General features: G+C 48.2%; 1 protein-coding gene across 2 annotated transcripts in view; it reads right to left on the bottom strand.

Annotated features, from left to right (window-relative positions):
- The window catches only part of SRGAP3 (SLIT-ROBO Rho GTPase activating protein 3), a 143,324-nt gene that overhangs the window by 44,852 nt on the left and 83,069 nt on the right, over nt 1–15,403 (bottom strand). For both annotated transcript variants that reach the window (XM_075321585.1, XM_075321586.1), the window contains exons 3-8: nt 15,148–15,310; nt 13,442–13,504; nt 13,179–13,364; nt 5,042–5,170; nt 784–1,005; nt 601–702 (exon numbers count right to left, since the gene is read on the bottom strand). In XM_075321585.1, coding sequence (XP_075177700.1) covers nt 601–702; nt 784–1,005; nt 5,042–5,170; nt 13,179–13,364; nt 13,442–13,504; nt 15,148–15,310 — 865 coding nt within the window. The remainder of the gene's footprint in view (nt 1–600; nt 703–783; nt 1,006–5,041; nt 5,171–13,178; nt 13,365–13,441; nt 13,505–15,147; nt 15,311–15,403) is intronic.

Here is a 15,403-nt window from a genome sequence, read left to right as displayed (position 1 = left end):
TTGGGCGCCCTGGAGCCTCTTTGGCAACAATGGAAGCTCTCTCCTTGAAGTTCTTGATGATGCGATAGATTGTTGACTGAGGTGCAATCTTTGTAGCTGCGATACTCTTCCCTGTTAGGCCATTATTATGCAGAGCAATGATGGCTGCACGTGTTTCTTTAGAGATAACCATGGTTAACTGAAGAGAAACAATGATACCAAGCACCAGCCTCCTTTTAAAGTGTCCAGTGGTGTCATTCTTACTTAATCATGACTGATTGATCGCCAGCCCTGTCCTCATCAACACCCACACCTGTGTTAATGGAACAATCACTAAAACAATGTTAGCTGCTCCTTTTAAGGCAGGAATGCAATGATGTTGAAATGTGTTTTTGGGGTTAAAGTTCATTTTCTTAGCCAATATTGACTTTGCAAGTAATTGCTGTTAAGCTGATCACTCTTTATGACATTCTGGAGTATATGCAAATTGCCATTAGAAAAACTTAAGCAGTAGACTTTGTAAAAATTAATATATTTGTAGCATTCTCAATACGTTTGGCCCTGACTGTATGTATACAATTTGTTAATTTGTCACAAGTGATCTAGTTACACTGACGTTACCTCCTCGTTCTCGATCTTCAGTGTCATCAGCCGGGATTGTAGTTGATGGTAACGCACCAGGAGCTCCATCTGCACCGGCTGCTGAGCGCTCACCTGGCACACCTGCAAAGCAGCATCGTTAATTATGTTAACAATTAGAGAACCCCCACGACTGGGGTCATCATCAGCAGCATGACTACATACCTCATCATCCATATGAGGCTGATAGTCAAATTTGAGCGGGGGACAGAAAACCTGGTTGCATAAGTCCATGACTTTATGCTTGTCGCTGCGAGCATCCAGGTTATCCACCGCATTCTCAATGATATCGAGACCTTCATGGCGGGACGTCTCCAGGTTATACTCAGCGGAGAGGTACGTGCGGAAAGTGCGAGCAAGGCCAGCATGAAATCCCAGGTCACAGCACTGACAAAACAGAGAAAAACAGATATTAATGCAGCAGCAAATTCTAAACTGCAGTGTAGAGCGCAATACAAAGTGTAATTATAGGCAATCAAAATCCTGGAATACAAACAGCGCTATCACCATTATAGACTGGAGACAAGAGGGATAGAAATAGAAATGGGAAAATACAGAAAAATTATTTATATTGCTCCATAATATTCTTGTATCTAGGGATAGTATTATAATAGTTATATCCTTGTACATAGGGGCAGTATTCTAGTAGTTATATTCTTGTATATATGGCAGTATTATAGTAGTTATATTCTTGTATATAGGGGCAGTATTATAGTAGTTGTATTCTTGTATATATGGCAGTATTATAGTAGTTATATCCTTGTACATAGGGGCAGTATTATAGTAGTTATATTCTTGAACATAGGGGACAGTATTATAGTAATTATATTCTTGTACATAGGAGCAGTATTATAGTAGTTATATTTTTATACATAGGGGCAGTATTATAGTAGTTATATTCTTGTACATAGGAGCAGTATGATAGTAGTTATATTTTTGTACATAGGGGCAGTATTATAGTAGTAGGCAGTATATTAGTTCCTTTATTGTGTAGTTTAAAAGTATCAGTTTTTTCGTATATATATTTTGCAAGATTAGAATTGTCCTTTTATTATTATTATTGAACACTGGCAGCAATTTTGTTTTTTCAGTGACCACATTAGCTGAACGACAGTGACATGTGCACATCTGTGTATCCCTTCTGAAAATAAATATAAATCAAGCAGTCACGACTGACAGCCCGTGGTATGTGCACATCTATAACCTAAGCGTGTCTCCGGGGACTCTGAGAACACCTGGGCTCGGCCCGTGCTGACAGCAGCCCCCTCATTACATTGTGACATAGAGGAGGTAATTAGAGGAGGGGAGATCGGTCGTCATCATCAAGCAGCGGAGACCAGGGAAGTGAAGCCATCTGCTGCCCCCCAGCAGGGACAGAGCAGGGAAGGAAGCGTTAGGCAGGAGCACAGCGCTCACAAAAACCTTCTCAATGCAGAAAACCTACAGTTAGGTCCAAAAATATTTGGACAGTGACACAATTTTCGCGAGTTGGGCTCTGCATGCCACCACATTGGATTTGAAATGAAACCTCTACAACAGAATTCAAGTGCAGATTGTAACGTTTAATTTGAAGGTTTGAACAAAAATATCTGATAGAAATTGTAGGAATTGTCACATTTCTTTACAAACACTCCACATTTTAGGAGGTCAAAAGTAATTGGACAAATAAACCAAACCCAAACAAAATATTTTTATTTTCAATATTTTGTTGCGAATCCTTTGGAGGCAATCACTGCCTTAAGTCTGGAACCCATGGACATCACCAAACGCTGGGTTTCCTCCTTCTTAATGCTTTGCCAGGCCTTTACAGCCGCAGCCTTCAGGTCTTGCTTGTTTGTGGGTCTTTCCGTCTTAAATCTGGATTTGAGCAAGTGAAATGCATGCTCAATTGGGTTAAGATCTGGTGATTGACTTGGCCATTGCAGAATGTTCCACTTTTTTGCACTCATGAACTCCTGGGTAGCTTTGGCTGTATGCTTGGGGTCATTGTCCATCTGTACTATGAAGCGCCGTGCGATCAACTTTGCGGCATTTGGCTGAATCTGGGCTGAAAGTATATCCCGGTACACTTCAGAATTCATCCGGCTACTCTTGTCTGCTGTTATGTCATCAATAAACACAAGTGACCCAGTGCCATTGAAAGCCATGCATGCCCATGCCATCACGTTGCCTCCACCATGCTTTACAGAGGATGTGGTGTGCCTTGGATCATGTGCCGTTCCCTTTCTTCTCCAAACTTTTTTCTTCCCATCATTCTGGTACAGGTTGATCTTTGTCTCATCTGTCCATAGAATACTTTTCCAGAACTGAGCTGGCTTCATGAGGTGTTTTTCAGCAAATTTAACTCTGGCCTGTCTATTTTTGGAATTGATGAATGGTTTGCATCTAGATGTGAACCCTTTGTATTTACTTTCATGGAGTATTCGCTTTACTGTTGACTTAGAGACAGATACACCTACTTCACTGAGAGTGTTCTGGACTTCAGTTGATGTTGTGAACGGGTTCTTCTTCACCAAAGAAAGTATGCGGCGATCAACCACCACTGTTGTCATCCGTGGACGCCTAGGCCTTTTTGAGTTCCCAAGCTCACCAGTCAATTCCTTTTTTCTCAGAATGTACCCGACTGTTGATTTTGCTACTCCAAGCATGTCTGCTATCTCTCTGATGGATTTTTTCTTTTTTTCAGCCTCAGGATGTTCTGCTTCACCTCAATTGAGAGTTCCTTAGACCGCATGTTGTCTGGTCACAGCAACAGCTTCCAAATGCAAAACCACACACCTGTAATCAACCCCAGACCTTTTAACTACTTCATTGATTACAGGTTAACGAGGGAGACGCCTTCAGAGTTAATTGCAGCCCTTAGAGTCCCTTGTCCAATTACTTTTGGTCCCTTGAAAAAGAGGAGGCTATGCATTACAGAGCTATGATTCCTAAACCCTTTCTCCGATTTGGATGTGAAAACTCTCATATTGCAGCTGGGAGTGTGCACTTTCAGCCCATATTATATATATAATTGTATTTCTGAACATGTTTTTGTAAACAGCTAAAATAACAAAACTTGTGTCACTGTCCAAATATTTCTGGACCTAACTGTATATACACAATCATCCTACGTCACTGGATTCTCTGCCTAGATTTTCAGGTGTGTGTAAATGAACAGTTTCTCAATATATTATATATATATTTCCTGAATTGTAAAGCGCTGCGGAATATGTTGGCGCTATAGAAATAAAGATTAATTATTATTATTATTATTATTATTGTTATTATTAGTTTGTATTTCAAATATTCACCACTGTCAAGATCTCTGCTTGTTAGAAGTGAATAGAAAAATTTTCATTCACACTGGGTGGCTGAAACCTCATTCAAAGCTTATCCTGCTCACAGCTGAGAGTTTGTTACACTTGCAGGTAAAATATGTCAGTCTGAAGTCCCATTATATCAGCACAGGTTTCCAGCCTCTGAACATAGACAAGTCCCAACTCACAAACAACAAGCCGATATTTTGCAAATGGTAAAGAGCTAAAACAAAAGGAGGTAATTTATCATATGATTTCCTCCAGAATTTTCATGCATTGTGTTCTTTGAAGTTTTTGGACACATTTGTAAAATTTGTGCATCATTTTTAAAGGGAACCTGTCACCACTTTTTCGGCCTATAAGCTGTGGCCACCACCACCGGGCTCTTATATACAGCATTCTAATATGCTGTATATAAGAGCCCAGGCCGCTGTGAGAACATAAAAAAACTTTATAATACTCACCTAATGGTCACGCAGTTGGCCATATGGGTGTCTCTGTTCTCCGGTGCCGGCGCCTCCTCTTTCTGAAGCCTGGGTGCATGACACGTGCTACGTCATATACACTCGCCGTCCTGCGCAGGCGCACTACAATACTTTGATCTGCCCTGCTCAGGACCTGAATACCGGCGAGTGTGGATGACGTCGGAACCGTCATGCACTGCGGCTAAAGAAGAAGGAGGACGAAGATGGCCAAAAGAGCTGGCACCAGACAACGGAGACGCCCATATGGCCAACCGCGTGACCGTTAGGTAAGTATTATAAAGTGTTTTTTATGTTCTCACAGCGGCCTGGGCTATTTTATATACAGTATGTTAGAATGCTATATATAAGAGCCCGGTGGTGGTGGCCGCAGCTTATAGGCCAAAAAAGTGGTGACAGGTTCCCTTTAAGCCCGTCTTTTTGCTAAAAGTGGAGGGACCCCAGCGTTTTCATCGTTTCAGCTGTATTTATGACATGTAACCTTTTCAAAATGTCTAACAAAATGATGCAAAAGCGCTCCCGGGTGGTTTAAAATCATTTCTAGGCAGAGGTCTAAGGCTCTGTGCCCATGTTGCGTTTTCATATGCAGAAAATCCGCACATAAAACTGTATGTTTTGGCAGGAAAATGTCTCAGCACTCACATCGATGAGGTCGGACACGTCGTGGATGTAGTACTTGCCGATACACCCGTTGGTGGCCGCCAGGTTCAGCAGATATTCGTTTCTGGCCTTTGTGCACTTCAGTTTGTTCTCTGAGTATTTCGCTTGTCTCTAAAATCGGAGGGAAAAAAAAATAAAAACATAAATCTACAAATAATAGAAAATGACAAAGAAATGGTAAAAAGTACCATATCACAATTTACTGTATAACTGATCTGTTAGTATATCATGCTATGAGACAATACTGTATAGTAATATTCCTGAAATTTAGAGTTTAATAATCCAACACTTAATTCTATTGAGAACCTTAAAATAATATAAAATCTCACAAAATGAAAAGACCGAGCGGAGAAATCGAGCATGAAATTCCAATAATTGGAAAACATCTGATTATTTTATAAACCAGAAAATAGACTGGTCTGGCACACCAAGGGTTAAAATGGATTTTACCGTATTTATAGTATTAGCCGCATTATCTCCGAGGTTAGTAATATTGCCCCTCTCTGTTAGTTCCCCCTGGCAGCCAATGGCAGAGTGAAAAAGTAACAATCATACACTTTTTTTTTTTCAATTATCAGAAACGAGTTTGTTTCATTTTTTTTTTAACAATTGTCAAAATCTCTGCTTGCTGTCAGTGGATGGAATTATTATTTATTGATATGTTTACACATCCACAAACTGATAAATTGCGCCATATATTTGTACAACTGAGGACGTGTTATAATTGTATCAAGTCTAGACAACCAGTGCTGCTCAAACAGGCGCAGGGTCAGGGCCCGTCTGTGTTGCAAATTAAAATGTCTATTCTCTGTCAACAAGCAGAGATCATGAAAATTTGAAACAGAAAAAAAAGAAGGGAATTTTGTTTACTTACCGTAAATTCCTTTTCTTCTAGCTCCTATTGGGAGACCCAGACAATTGGGTGTATAGCTTCTGCCTCCGGAGGCCACACAAAGTATTACACTTTAAAAAGTGTAACCCCTCCCCTCTGCCTATACACCCTCCCGTGCATCACGGGCTCCTCAGTTTTGGTGCAAAAGCAGGAAGGAGGAAACTTATAAATTGGTCTAAGGTAAATTCAATCCGAAGGATGTACGGAGAACTGAAAACCATGAACCAAGAACAATTCAACATGAACAACATGTGTACACAAAAGAACAAACAGCCCGAAGGGAACAGGGGCGGGTGCTGGGTCTCCCAATAGGAGCTAGAAGAAAAGGAATTTACGGTAAGTAAACAAAATTCCCTTCTTCTTTGTCGCTCCATTGGGAGACCCAGACAATTGGGACGTCCAAAAGCAGTCCCTGGGTGGGTAAAAGAATACCTCGATAAAAAGAGTCGAAAACGACCCCCTCTTACAGGTGGGCAACCGCCGCCTGAAGGACTCGCCTACCTAGACTGGCGTCTGCCGAAGCATAGGTATGCACCTGATAGTGTTTCGTGAAAGTGTGCAGACTAGACCAGGTAGCTGCCTGACACACCTGCTGAGCCGTAGCCCGGTGCCGCAATGCCCAGGACGCACCCACGGCTCTGGTAGAGTGGGCTTTCAGCCCCAAAGGAAGCGGAAGCCCAGAAGAACGGTAGGCTTCAAGAATCGGTTCCTTGATCCACCGAGCCAAGGTTGACTTGGAAGCCTGTGAACCCTTACGCTGGCCAGCGACAAGGACAAAGAGCGCATCTGAACGGCGCAGGGGCGCTGTGCGAGACACGTAGAGCCGGAGTGCTCTCACCAGATCTAACGAGTGCAAATCCTTTTCACATTGGTGAACTGGATGAGGGCAAAATGAAGGTAAGGAGATATCCTGATTGAGATGAAAAGGGGATACCACCTTAGGGAGAAATTCCGGGACCGGACGCAGAACCACCTTATCCTGGTGAAAAAACAGGAAAGGGGCTTTGCATGACAGCGCTGCAAGCTCTGACACTCTACGGAGCGATGTAACTGCCACTAGAAATGCCACCTTCTGCGAAAGACGTGATAAAGAGACATCCCGCAGCGGCTCGAAAGGTGGTTTCTGAAGAGCCGTTAGCACCCTGTTAAGATCCCAGGGTTCCAGCGGACGCTTGTAAGGTGGGACTATGTGGCAAACTCCCTGCAGGAACGTGCGGACCTGCGGAAGCCTGGCTAGACGCTTTTGAAAAAATACGGATAGCACCGAAACTTGTCCCTTGAGAGAGCCGAGAGACAAACCCTTGTCCATTCCAGATTGAAGGAAGGAAAGAAAAGTGGGTAAGGCAAACGGCCAGGGGGTAAAACCCTTATCAGAGCACCAGGATAAGAAGATCCTCCAAGACCTGTGATAGATCTTGGCGGACGTTGGTTTCCTGGCCTGTCTCATAGTGGCAATGACATCTTGAGATAACCCTGAGGACGCTAGGAGCCAGGACTCAATGGCCACACAGTCAGGTTGAGGGCCGCAGAATTCAGATGGAAAAACGGCCCTTGAGACAGCAAGTCTGGGCGGTCTGGGAGCGCCCACGGTTGACCCACCGTGAGGTGCCACAGATCCGGGTACCACGACCGCCTCGGCCAATCTGGAGCGACGAGAATGGCGCTACGACAGTCGGACCTGATTTTTCGCAGCACTCTGGGCAGCATTGCCAGAGGGTGAAATACATAAGGCAGTCGAAATTGCGACCAATCCTGAACCAACGCGTCCGCCGCCAGAGCTCTGTGATCCTGAGACCGTGCCATGAATGCCGGGACTTTATTGTTGTGCCGTGACGCCATGAGATCGACGTCCGGCGTTCCCCAGCGGCGACAGATCTCTCGAAACACGTCTGGGTGAAGAGACCATTCCCCCGCGTCCATGCCCTGTCGACTGAGAAAGTCTGCTTCCCAGTTTTCTACGCCCGGGATGTGAACTGCGGAGATGGTGGAGGCTGTGGCCTCCGCCCACAGCAGAATCCGCCGAACTTCCTGGAAGGCTTGACGGCTGCGCGTGCCGCCCTGGTGGTTGATGTACGCGACCGCCGTGGCGTTGTCCGACTGTATGCGGATCTGCCTGCCCTCCAGCCACCGATGGAACGCCTTTAGGGCTAGATACACTGCCCTTATCTCCAGAACATTGATCTGAAGGGAGGACTCTGTCGGAGTCCAGGTTCCCTGAGCCCTGTGGTGGAGAAAAACCGCTCCCCACCCTGACAGACTCGCGTCCGTCGTGACCACAGGCCAGGATGGGGGCAGGAAGGATTTTCCCTTCGACAGAGAAGTGGGAAGAAGCCACCACTGAAGAGAGGTTTTGGCTGCCAGGGAAAGAGAGACGTTCCTGTCTAGGGACGTCGACCTCCTGTCCCATTTGCGGAGAATGTCCCATTGGAGTGGACGCAGATGAAACTGCGCAAAAGGAACTGCCTCCATTGCTGCCACCATCTTCCCCAGGAAGTGCATGAGGCGCCTCAAGGGGTGTGACTGGCCCCGAAGAAGAGAGTGCACCCCTGTCTGCAGCGAAAGCTGTTTGTCCAGCGGTAGTTTGACTATCGCTGAGAGAGTATGAAACTCCATCCCGAGGTAAGTCAGTGATTGGGTCGGTGTCAATTTTGACTTTGGGAAATTGATGATCCACCCGAATCTCTGGAGAGTCTCCAGAGCAACAGTCAAGCTGTGTTGACATGCCACCCTGGAGGGTGCTTTGACTAGGAGATCGTCTAAGTAAGGGATCACCGAGTGGCCCTGAGAGTGTAGGACCGCCACAACGGATGCCATGACCTTGGTGAAGACCCGTGGGGCTGTCGCCAGGCCGAAAGGCAGTGCCACAAACTGAAGGTGTTCGTCCCCGATGGCGAAACGCAGGAAGCGTTGATGCTCTGGTGCGATCGGCACATGGAGATAAGCATCCCTGATGTCGATTGATGCTAGGAAGTCTCCCTGGGACATCGAAGCGATGACTGAGCGGAGAGATTCCACCCGAAACCACCTGGTTCTCACGTGTCTGTTGAGCAGTTTGAGGTCCAGAACGGGACGGAATGATCCGTCCTTTTTTGGCACCACGAACAAGTTGGAGTAGAAACCGCGACCACGGTCCTGAATGGGAACGGGGATCACAACTCCTTCTGTCTTCAGAGTGTTCACCGCCTGAAAAAGTGCATCGGCTCGCTCGGGGGGCGGAGATGTTCTGAAGAAACGAGTCGGAGGACGAGAGCTGAACTCTATCCTGTAGCCGTGAGACAGAATGTCTCTCACCCATCGGTCTTGGACATGTGGCCACCAGGCGTCGCAAAAGCGGGAGAGCCTGCCACCGACCGAGGATGCGGCTTGGGGAGGCCGAAAGTCATGAGGAGGCCGCCTTGGAGACAGTGCCTCCGGCGGTCTTTGGAGGACGTGACTTAGACCGCCATGCAGAGGAGTTCCTCTGGCCCTTCTGTGGCCTGTTGGACGAGGAGGATTGGGACCTAGCCGAGGGCCGAAAGGACCGAAATCTCGATTGAATTTTCCGTTGCTGAAGTTTGTTTGGTTTAGACTGGGGTAAGGACGAGTCCTTTCCCTTGGATTGCTTAATAATTTCATCCAATCGCTCGTCAAACAATCGGTCGCCCGAAAATGGCAAACCGGTTAAGAATTTCTTGGAAGCAGAGTCTGCCTTCCATTCGCGTAGCCACATGGCCCTGCGGACTGCCACCGAGTTGACGGACGCTACCGCTGTACGGCTAGCAGAGTCCAGGACGGCATTCATGGCGTAGGATGAAAATACCGACGCCTGAGAAGTCAGAGACGCAACTTGCGGAGCAGAGGTACGTGTGACCGCATTAATCTCAGACAGACAAGCTGAGATAGCTTGGAGTGCCCACACGGCTGCAAAGGCTGGGGCAAAAGACGCGCCTGTGGCTTCATAGATGGATTTCATCAGGAGCTCTATCTGCCTGTCAGTGGCATCCTTGAGCGATGAACCATCTGCCACTGATACAACAGATCTAGCCGCCAGTCTAGAGACTGGAGGATCCACCTTGGGACATTGAGCCCAACCCTTAACTACGTCAGGGGGGAAGGGGTAACGTGTGTCAATAAGGCGCTTAGTAAAGCGCTTGTCCGGAAATGCTCTGTGCTTCTGGACAGCATCTCGGAAGTTAGAGTGATCGAAAAACGCACTCCGTGTACGTTTGGGAAACCTAAACTGGTGTTTCTCCTGCTGCGAAGTCGACTCCTCTATAGGTGGAGTTGGGGGAGAAAGATCTAGCACCTGGTTGATGGACGCTATAAGGTCATTTACTATGGCGTCCCCTTCAGGTGTATCCAGATTGAGAGCAACGCCAGGGTCAGAGCCCTGAGCTGCGACATCCGCTTCATCCTCCAGAGAGTCCTCAAGCTGAGACCCCGAACAGCGTGATGAAGTCGGAGAAGATTCCCAGCGAGCCCGCTTAGCCGGTCTGGGACTGCGGTCCGTGCCGGAGTCCTCCCCGTGAAATCTAGGGGCCACCCCAGGAGCACGCTGCGGCGCAGACCGAGAGGGGCCTGGGGGCGATGATCCCACAGTGCCCGGGGCCTGTGTAGGAACCGATCTGGACTGCAAGGCTTCTAGAATCTTAGCAGACCATCTGTCCATAGACTGGGCCATGGAATGTGAAAGCGACTCAGAGAGTTTCTCAGCCAAAACTGCAAACTCTGTCCCTGCCACCTGGACAGGGGAAGCCGGCGGTTCTACCTGAGCCGAGGGTCCCACCAGTGCCCGAGGCTCCGGCTGAGCGAGTGCAACAGGGGCCGAGCATTGTTCACAGTGAGGGTAGGTGGAACCTGCAGGTAACATAGCCGCACAAGAGGTACAGGTTGCAAAATAACCCTGTGTCTTGGCACCCTTGCTCCTTGTGGACGACATGCTGTTGTCTCCTAGGAGAGTGATCACTGAGGGTATATAGCCAAAAGCACAACAATGCTGCCGAACAGAGAAAATGTATACAAATATATATATATATATATATATATATATATATATATATATATATATATATATATATTATATATATATACACACTTCGGCACCCTAGGGGGACCAGCACCGGGTGACCGGTGTGGCTTACCGACCGCCCAAGCGGTTGTGTGTCCACCAGATTCCCTGCCTTGGGCCTCCCAGAGCTGCAGAGCTCGTTCCTGAAATCCTCCACCGGCAGAATGTGATTGTAAAAATGGCTGCCGGAGCTCTCAGGGGAGGAGGGAGCCGTGGGCGGCGACTAATAAAGTGCGGGAATCTGGTGCCCCTCAGTGATTAGTGAGGGGGGAGGAGGACACCTAAAGTATGCTCCAGCCCTCACTGTCGACGTCAGGTCGACCGTCCCGCCCTTACCCCTGACTGGCAGGCCCGGGGGCGGGAGTTATGGTACTAGGCCGCAGAAGCCGGGGACTAAATTTAATACCGCGGCCGGCAAACAGGCGCGGTCGGCGCGGTAGTCCCGGTCGTCACAAAAAAACAGCAGCCGCTGCAGCGTCTGTGACACAAGCGCTCCTTGCACCGTCCCCATGGGGACACAGAGTACCTTTAGATGCAGGGCCTGTCCCTGATGATGCCAAGTCTCCTGTCCGGCAGATTCCCACAGGGGCTGTGGAGGGAGCCCGGTCCCAGTGAATGGATGACCGGATAGGATCCCACTTCTCCCAGAGCCTCTAAGGGATGGGGAAGGAAAACGGCATGTGGCTCCAGCCTCTGTACCCGCAATGGGTACCTCAACCTTAACAGCACCGCCGACTTAGTGGGGTGAGAAGGGAGCATGCCGGGGGCCCTGTGGGGGCCCTCTTTTCTTCCATCCGATACAATCAGCAGCTGCTGCTGACTAAAATGGGAGCTTGAGTGAATGTGTGCCTCCTTCAACACAAAGCAAAAAACTGAGGAGCCCGTGATGCACGGGAGGGTGTATAGGCAGAGGGGAGGGGTTACACTTTTTAAAGTGTAATACTTTGTGTGGCCTCCGGAGGCAGAAGCTATACACCCAATTGTCTGGGTCTCCCAATGGAGCGACAAAGAAAAGGACCGTATTTTTCGTTTTATAAGACGCACTGGATTAAAAGACGCACGCCAAATTTAGAGATAAAAAAATATAGGGGGTCCATCTTATACTCCAGTGGTGTCTGACTAGAGGAGGGGCAGCAGTGATGGTGGAGCAAGTCACAGGAGTGAAGCTGGAGTAGGGTGATGCTGCAGGCTCTGCGGTGGGGGCTGTGCTGGCTGCCGTGGGGCCTGTGCTGGCTGCCGTGGGGCCTGTGCTGGCTGCCGTGGGGCCTGTGCTGGCTGCCGTGGGGCCTGTGCTGGCTGCCGTGGGGCCTGTGCTGGCTGCCGTGGGGCCTCTGCTGGCTGCCGTGGGGCCTGTGCTGGCTGCCGTGGGGCCTGTGCTGGCTGCCGTAGGGGCTGTGCTGGCTGCCGTAGGGGCTGTGCTGGCTGCCGTAGGGGCTGTGCTGGCTGCCGTAGGGGCTGTGCTGGCTGCCGTAGGGGCTGTGCTGGCTGCCGTAGGGGCTGTGCTGGCTGTGTAGAGCAGATGCTCTATTGGCAGTGGAGGCTTCAAAGAAATGGTGCCCAGAGTCAGCACGTGTGCAGATTCCACTCTCGGCTCAATGACAAGCCAAGATCTCATCTGCGTTCGTGCAACCTCCGGGTGCCATTTTCCTTAAGTCCTCTGCTGGGACATCAATGGGCCAGAGATGGTGCATGTGAAGATGAGATCTTGAGCTGAGAGCTCCATCTGCGCATGCGCCGACTCCGGGCGCCAGTATTTGAAGCTTGCACTGTCAACGGAGCATCTCACCCACTGTACCGCCCTGCGCTACACAGCCCTCACCGCAGCCAGCACAGCGCCCATCCTCCACCTCCCGGTAAGCTACATTCACATTATAAAGATGCACCCCTCATTTTCCTCCCAACTTTTTGGGAGGAAAAGTGCATCTTATAATCCGAAAAATACGGTATATTAGAAAGTTGCATAACTTATCGTTACGATACGATCACGCTCCTTTGATGTAGCATGCAGAAAACCTCAAAGTTTCATGGTGGAGTCACTGTCTCATTAAGACATAACGACAAGATTTGTGTGTGCACATATCTATATACGTCTCATTATTCCACCAGGTCTCCAGCAGCGCTTGTGCCCTTTTAACCCCTTCATGTCTGCAGTAATCTCACACAGCACAGTGCACCCCCACCTTCTCCTTCATCTTTTCGATCTTCTTGGCAGAGCTGCGTCTTTGCTGTCTGTCTTCGTGGCGCAGGGCGTTGGGCCCGAGCTCTGCAGATTTGCTGAACTGCTTCTCCTCCTGCTTCTCTGCGTCCTTCAGTTTGCTCTCGGCATTAATGCTTTCAACGTGGTACATGTGATAAGTCTTCATCACCTACGAGACGTTTAAGCAGAAGTTGACTTACAGACCGAAACGTAAAAATATGAACCGCGAATATCCGCGGGACTCACCGTATACAGCTCGTTTGTGACCTTCGCCAGCTCCTCGTGCATCTGCAGACCGATATCTTTACTCTGCAACATACAGAATAATTGTTATATACATTATACCTAAAGGAAAATGCAGCTCATCATTCCCATGACCCTACTGCAACACTTCGGCTATATGCGCACGCTGCGTTTTTTTTCTGACCACAAAGATGCAGCGTTTTTGGCCCCAAAAAAACACACAAAAACGCACCCAAAGGAAAAACGCATTAAAAAAAAGCATGCGTTCTTGCGCGTTTTTTTGATGCGTTTTTTCCCCAATGCATTCAATGGGTAAAAAAACGCAAAAAGATTTGACAGGTAACTTTGTGGTCGCCACAAAGATGCAGCCAAAAAAAAAAAATTGCACTGTGCGGACAGCCAAAATAAAATATCATAGACTTTGCTGAAGAAGGAAATTCATGCAGTTTTGAGAACAAAACTGCACTCAAAAACGCGCAAAAACAAGGCAAAAAACGCAGCGTGCGCACATCCGAATGCCATGTCCTTGAATAGGAAACCTGTGGCTCAAAATCAAATAAATAAATCAGTCAACACATATATGTCTGCTGAAAGCCAGTGTATGTGCATGATGTAAATGGTGATTTGGCTACAAGATCTAGCCCGCTAATAACCAAAAGAGCACCAGACTAGTAGAGTTGTCATAGGGAGTGTGAAGTACCTGCAATGAAAAGGACTTGTCTGTCAATGCAGAGGCTGGCATCAAGCTAAAATTACATCAACTGTCTACAAGGAAGTTACAGATTTTTAAATTGGATAATGATGAAGCTTTAGTTATATTAAAAAGAATCTACCGCAGACGCGGGGTACACAGCAGAGAGAGAGAGACACACAGCAGAGGCGAGGTACACAGCAGAGAGGGAGACACAGCAGAGAGAGAGATACACACAGCAGAGGCGGGGTACACAGCAGAGAGGGAGACACAGCAGAGACAGGGGCACACAGCAGAGAGACACAGCAGGCAGGTGCACAGCAGAGAGGGAGATACAGCAGAGACGGGGGCACACAGCAGAGAAACACACACACAGCAGAGGCGGGGTACACAGCAGAGAAGGAGACACACACAGCAGAGAGAGACACACAACAGAGGCGGGGTACACAGCAGATAAAGAGACATAGCAGAGAAAGAGACACACACAGCAGAGAGAGACACATACAGCAGAAGCGGGATACACAGCAGAAGCGGGGTACACAGCAGAGAGGGAGACACAGCAGAGAGGGAGACACAGCAGAGAGGGAGACAGCAGAGAGGGAGACACAGCAGAGGCGGGGTACACAGCAGAGAGGGAGACACAGCAGAGACGGGGGCACACAGCAGAGGCGGGGGCACACAGCAGAGAGACACACAGCAGAGGTGGTGTACACAGCAAAGAGAAAGACACACACAACAGAGGCGGGGTACACAGGAAAGAGAGAGACACACACAGCAGAGGCGGGGTAGACAGAGGGACACACAAAGAGGAGGACACAGCAAGAGGTAGACAGCAGAGAGGGAGACACACAGCAGAGAGAAGGAGGTGCGCGGCACAAAGTGGACGCACAGCAGACATCAGCCCGAGACCCCAATGTGCCTCTATCTAACCCGACATTGAGTAGTGAAAGCCTCCTACATACAAAATAGGCAGTAGCTGGAAGACATTCCTAATGATAACAAAGCGTCTCATCCTCACCTTTTTGAAGAGTCTAATGACGTCTTCGCTGATGTGTGACAGCCGGACAATGACATTATTGAGGAAAATGTCATTCAGCGTGGCATGGTCCTTGCTCTCACGTCGAGTTTGGGTCAAAACCAGATACCAGCAGTTCACAGGAGAGAGGAGATGCTGATCCTTCCTGAAAAATCATAAAAATATATACTGTAGATTCATTCTCATACATCAGGTTGTGAAATATTTAGTCATTTTTTACTCATTTTTTGTTTTGGGG

Source organism: Anomaloglossus baeobatrachus, chromosome 8 (genome assembly GCF_048569485.1).
Source record: "Anomaloglossus baeobatrachus isolate aAnoBae1 chromosome 8, aAnoBae1.hap1, whole genome shotgun sequence".
Taxonomy (NCBI): Eukaryota; Metazoa; Chordata; class Amphibia; order Anura; family Aromobatidae; genus Anomaloglossus; species Anomaloglossus baeobatrachus.
This window is presented reverse-complemented; position numbering and strand designations above follow the sequence as displayed.